Raw genomic sequence first — 5,547 nt, forward strand, 5'->3', positions numbered from 1 at the left:
TGGATACAATTCAAGAACAGCCCATCAGGGAACAACAAGCATCACCACCTCATCAAGACTAAGCTGATGAGGCCAAGATAACTCCTTCTTTACAACAAAGAAGAAAAGGTAACGCAATATTACACATATTTTTTGTAGGATTTAATTATCCTGTTTCCATGCATTTCATTTGTGAAGTGATGTGGTGCAAGGAGATGGTGTCCTCTTATATTGCTACAAAATAATTATATTCGTTTTAGAGGAATATTATATGAAAATGCAAACATATATGTACAATAAATCATCCAGTTATAGAATTGTATATATTTGTTTATTCATATTATGCAGTCTCTATTCAGGACCATGGCTTCATAATGTACATTGTTCTCTGAATACATGAGGAAATTAAAAATCATACTTCATTGTAACAACATTATAGAATTGTGATCCTACCATTGAACAGATAAAAATGAATCTCGGACAATACGTTTTCTGACAAACACACAATACCAGTCTTTTTGTAGTGTGTGGCTTATTCGGCAACTGTACTAACCAGAAAGTTCAAACTGTCTATTTCTTTAACTCATATACCTAGCCAACATATCCCTTCTCTATCCTTCCAACTCTCGTCTAGTTCTCCAGTGACATCCACTTCCAGCCAACAGAACCAACCATGCCTCCTCAGCTGCAGTCCCAGAACAAGGCAGGCGTCCAGGTTGTCCAGGGGGACCTGGGCGCCCTGAGCCCGGCCGTCAGGGAGTTTGTGGAGACTAACATCAACCTGTGTCAGCCCGAATCACTGCACATCTGTGATGGCTCTGAAGAGGAGAACCACACAATCCTGGCCCAACTGCAGGAGCAGGGCATGATCAAGAAACTGACCAAATATGAGAACTGGTAAGTCACCTCACCATTCAGTTTCAGTGGATGGATGTCGTGTTGAGTTGGGGACCCTGAGATATTTGAATGTTTCTGATAACTGTGGTTGTGTAGTGTGCTGGTCTGAGCATGATGAAGAGGCAGACGAAGTTTAAGACCTGTTATAATATTTAAGGGATGTTGCAAATGTTGCTCTAGTATTATAATGGCATATGACCAAATATAAACAAGGATATGTATTCTAATAACTTATGGGCTAAGCACTCCACATATAGTTATAGCTACAGCCTCCATTTCAAACATGAAAAAACAATGTGACAATGGTGAGAGGTGGCCATATTATGAGTCTTGATCCAATAGTCTTTTTTTTTTTCCTTCAGCTGGCTGGCTCGGACAGACCCCAGAGACGTGGCTCGCGTGGAGAGCAAGACGGTCATCGTGACCAAGGAGCAGAAGGACACGGTTCCATCTCCAAGAGTAGGTAGCATCAGCCAGCTTGGGCGCTGGATGTCTCAGGAGGAGTTGGACAAGGCTATGGACCTGCGCTTCCCAGGCTGCATGAAAGGTACAGTGGAAAATCAACTGGGATGTTTTGCTGTATTACTGGTGCATTGACACAAAACAATGTTAAGACAGAGTAGCATTATCTTCTCTTGTATTTACATGTTAACGGTGTTTACCGATTATAGTATTGGGAGCATATTTATGTGATGACTATCTTTATTTATTTTTACACAATGCTTTACCAGAAGGACATACACTAACTGCACCATCACCGTGAGTCCTAAAATCACTTCTGTTCACTCCTCTTTATTTTAGGTCGTACTATGTACGTGATCCCCTACAGCATGGGGCCTGTGGGCTCCCCCCTGTCTAAGATCGGAGTGGAGCTAACCGACTCTCCTTACGTGGTGGCCAGTATGAGGGTGATGACCCGCATGGGCAAGGCTGTGCTGACCACATTGGGAAACGGAGAGTTTGTGCGCTGCCTTCACTCTGTGGGCTGCCCCCTGCCACTCAAAAGTAAGTCAGGCACAATGGTATGCTTTCAACCTGTATGGAAAACTCTGAAAACGAAGAAACAAATTCCATTATTTTTCTGTTCAATGCTGGTTATATTTAAACGTAAAATGAATGTAAGAAAAAGTTCTACAATTATGCCAAAAAAAAGTGAATACCGTTATCCATTCAAATCTAAGATCTACCTAAAAGAGTCTCTCTCTCTTTCTCTCTCAGAGCCCCTGGTCAATAACTGGCCATGCAACCCGGAGCTCACCCTGATCGCCCACATTCCTGACCATAGAACGATTGTGTCCTTTGGCAGTGGCTACGGAGGGAACTCCCTGCTGGGAAAGAAATGCTTTGCACTCCGCATTGCCTCCCGCATCGCCATGGAGGAGGGCTGGCTGGCCGAACACATGCTGGTAAGGGCAGAGTAACAATAAACATAAACCAATAGGTGGACAGTGTACTGGGAGAACAGCTGAGGTGCACAAGTACAGTATGGTTTCACTTGATTGTTTTAATTTCACATAGCAAAAAAATCTATAATTTGTCAGTTACTTCTGGAATGGAAATATCAAATGCACTATTCTTTGTTGTTGTTCAGATCCTGGGCATTACCAACCATGCTGGTCAGAAGAAGTACATTGCAGCTGCCTTCCCCAGTGCCTGTGGCAAAACCAACCTGGCCATGCTCAGTCCCACACTCCCCGGCTGGAAGGTGGAGTGTGTCGGGGACGACATTGCCTGGATGAAGTTCGACGACGAAGGCAACCTGAGAGCCATTAACCCAGAGAACGGCTTTTTTGGCGTGGCACCTGGAACCTCAGCAAAGACCAACCCCAACGCCATGGAAACCATTTGCAAGAACACCGTCTTCACCAATGTGGCCGAGACAAGCGATGGTGGTGTCTACTGGGAGGGCATGGACCAGAAACTCCCTGAGGGAGTCACGGTGACCTCCTGGAAGAACAACCCCTGGACACCTCAGGATGGTAAGTTTCCACAAGGCTGGCTGGTCCCCACATGGCTGGTTCTTCATAAAACACACTTCTTGAAACACACTTCTCTTGATTTGCATCCTGATGTTTTTTCCGCTCTTGTTTCGTCTTCCCATAGGTGAGCCCTGCGCACATCCCAACTCCCGCTTCTGCACTCCAGCTAGTCAGTGTCCCATCATTGACCCCCAGTGGGAGTCCCCTGAGGGCGTCCCAATTGAGGCAATCATTTTTGGGGGACGCAGACCTGAAGGTGTCCCCCTGGTTTACGAGGCCTTTAGCTGGCAACACGGCGTGTTTGTCGGAGCTGCCATGAGATCAGAAGCCACAGCTGCCGCAGAGCACCAAGGTAAGTCAAACTCCCTAGTGTAACCTGCTGCATTGATTACTAAAGCAACTTTTAGAAACGTATGACAAGACAGCGGAAATGACATGGAGCTGAATTGAAGAATGATATTTACCAAACTCTTCTTCTTCCGATCTGCTAGGCAAGGTGATCATGAATGATCCCTTCGCCATGCGGCCTTTCTTCGGCTACAACTTCGGCCGCTACCTGTCCCACTGGCTGAGCATGGCCGGGCGGCCCAACGCCAAGCTGCCCAAGATCTTTCACGTCAACTGGTTCCGCAAGAGCCAGTCCGGCAGCTTCCTGTGGCCCGGCTTCGGGGACAACATCCGCGTGCTGGAGTGGATGTTCCGCAGGCTGGATGGAGAAGCTGGAGCCATGCCCTCCGCCGTGGGCTACCTGCCCTGCCAGGGCTCCCTGAACCTGGAGGGCCTAGGGGAGAACCAGGTGAACCTGGAGGAGCTGTTTGGTCTGTCTAAGGACTTCTGGCAAAAGGAGGTGGAGGATATCAGGGCCTACTTTGACAACCAGGTCAACGACGATCTTCCCAACGAGGTGACCAAGCAGCTAGAGTGTCTTGAGCACAGGGTGAGGCAGATGTAGGGAGAGGTAGAGGGAGAAAGAGAAATGTGGCACTTCTGAGCCCAAAGACCTTAGACCTCCACAGACTAGAGAGTAGAGATTAGTGATCATTCTAGAATATTTAACTGAGCTAGTTAACTATTTTCAAAAGACACTTCAGAAATCTGTTGTGGAGAGAACTTTAATTTTCCTCAGTTGTTTTCTAATTATGGTGTAAAATAGAAATCCTCTGTCATATTAGCATCTTTACCTAGTGAAAATAGAGGTGAATTACACTTGAATAAAATAAGCGATGAATTTAAGAATATCTGGGAACAGTCTCTCGGTTTTCAAAGCATATGATGAAGTCCAAACAACTGATGTCTGTGTTATTTAACAATAACTTATTAACGCACAATATCCAAAGCCATATGTTTATATGGTAATTCCATGTTGGTGCAGCTGGTTACAGGTGAACATTGCTGTACCATGGATCCAACCATCTACATGTATTCACCCCTACACATCACAAATGTGTGTAGGGCTTCACTGTGTCTGTTTTGTTATGTCCTAATTTATTTTTGTACTTTATTGTATTGCCTTGTTGTTTCTTTGTTGTAATCTGAAATCTCAAAAGGAAGACAACAATAAACTTTATTTAAACTTTAAACTCACTCATGATTCTTCTGGGTTTTACATGTGGGATTACTTATGATAGAAGTGGTTGAAGTGTGACTGTCTTGCCTCATTTATACAGTGGGATTCTATGCATGGTCATGATCACTACAAACACATGTACTGAAACAAAAACCTCACATACAAATCCCAAAACAATGAACCATGACCCAAAATCTCATTCTAATTTACAAGATAGTAAATTAGAAGTTGATACTGGGTGCAGAGCCATGGTCGAGTGGTAATACTGCCGCCTCTATACACGGAGACCGGGGAGCAATCATTGTGTGCTGCCTTTTGAGTATTTCTCCCCTTCATATCTGCCACTGTTTCTCATCTTTCTATCAATAAAGCATACAACATATGAAAGGAGAGTCACTCTCCTTTAAAAATGGACAGGTGTGTTACAAAAGACTGGATCGAATTCTGGTCCCAGTCCATCCTTTTGTGGTAGCATTGCTAAGATAAACAATACTAAATCATTTCATGGTCACCAGCCAGGCCTAGATAAATGGGAAAATAACATCTCTGACACCTGTGAGTGGGAGTGAAAGTGAATGCTCTGCATAATCATTAAGGGCACTGTACTGTCCTCCGTATGCGTTACTGTGCATATTTTGACAGCAAGATAAACGCCTCCACATCAATAACCCTCAAAGCATGATCTCCATGTACACAAGATTTATTGAGTTGAAACAGCGTGAAACTGAAACAGAAAGACAACAATGTCTGTATAAGACAATGTCATCTGTCCTAAAATACGAACTAGATATGAACGTAACCTGATATTTTGCTCACACTGACAACTAGCAAAAGCTGAGCTATAATACTGTAGCGATTAAGCTAGTGCTGTCCATCTATTCCACAAAGTAAACATCCAAATTCCACAAATAATGCTTTGAAACGAAAGATATATGCAAAAGGAATGAAAACACTTACTGACAAAGCTTTCTAAGGCATACAACGTAAAGGATGAATGAAGATTGTGAGCTGACAACTGAAACACAGCACTCTGAGCTCCACATGAGGCAACAATGACCAACTTTCTCCTAACAAGTCACATGACAAGTCATGTTCTAGCTAAAGGAAATTACTCCAGATCAACAA

The 5,547-nt window shown here is 44.0% G+C and overlaps 1 protein-coding gene across 1 annotated transcript; it reads left to right on the forward strand.

Annotated features, from left to right (window-relative positions):
- pck1 (phosphoenolpyruvate carboxykinase 1 (soluble)) lies at window positions 1-4,439 on the forward strand. The gene is made up of 8 exons (XM_041888793.2): window positions 1-108; window positions 614-876; window positions 1,239-1,423; window positions 1,678-1,881; window positions 2,095-2,282; window positions 2,468-2,855; window positions 2,980-3,207; window positions 3,347-4,439. The coding sequence occupies exons 2-8, from the start codon at window positions 653-655 to the stop codon at window positions 3,805-3,807; spliced, it is 1,878 nt and encodes a 625-aa protein (XP_041744727.1). The 5' UTR covers window positions 1-108; window positions 614-652; the 3' UTR covers window positions 3,808-4,439.
- Window positions 4,440-5,547: the final 1,108 nt, after the last annotated feature.

The sequence above is a fragment of the Coregonus clupeaformis genome, chromosome 10 (genome assembly GCF_020615455.1).
Source record: "Coregonus clupeaformis isolate EN_2021a chromosome 10, ASM2061545v1, whole genome shotgun sequence".
Lineage (NCBI taxonomy): Eukaryota > Metazoa > Chordata > Actinopteri > Salmoniformes > Salmonidae > Coregonus > Coregonus clupeaformis.

Bases quoted from the DNA above. Each gene is read 5' to 3' on its own strand.
- pck1 (XM_041888793.2), top strand. From the start codon at position 653: ATGCCTCCTCAGCTGCAGTCCCAGAACAAGGCAGGCGTCCAGGTTGTC. The intron at 877-1,238 runs GTAAGTCACCTC...TTTTTCCTTCAG, and splicing joins CTGACCAAATATGAGAACTG to CTGGCTGGCTCGGACAGACC. The intron at 3,208-3,346 runs GTAAGTCAAACT...CCGATCTGCTAG, and splicing joins AGCTGCCGCAGAGCACCAAG to GCAAGGTGATCATGAATGAT.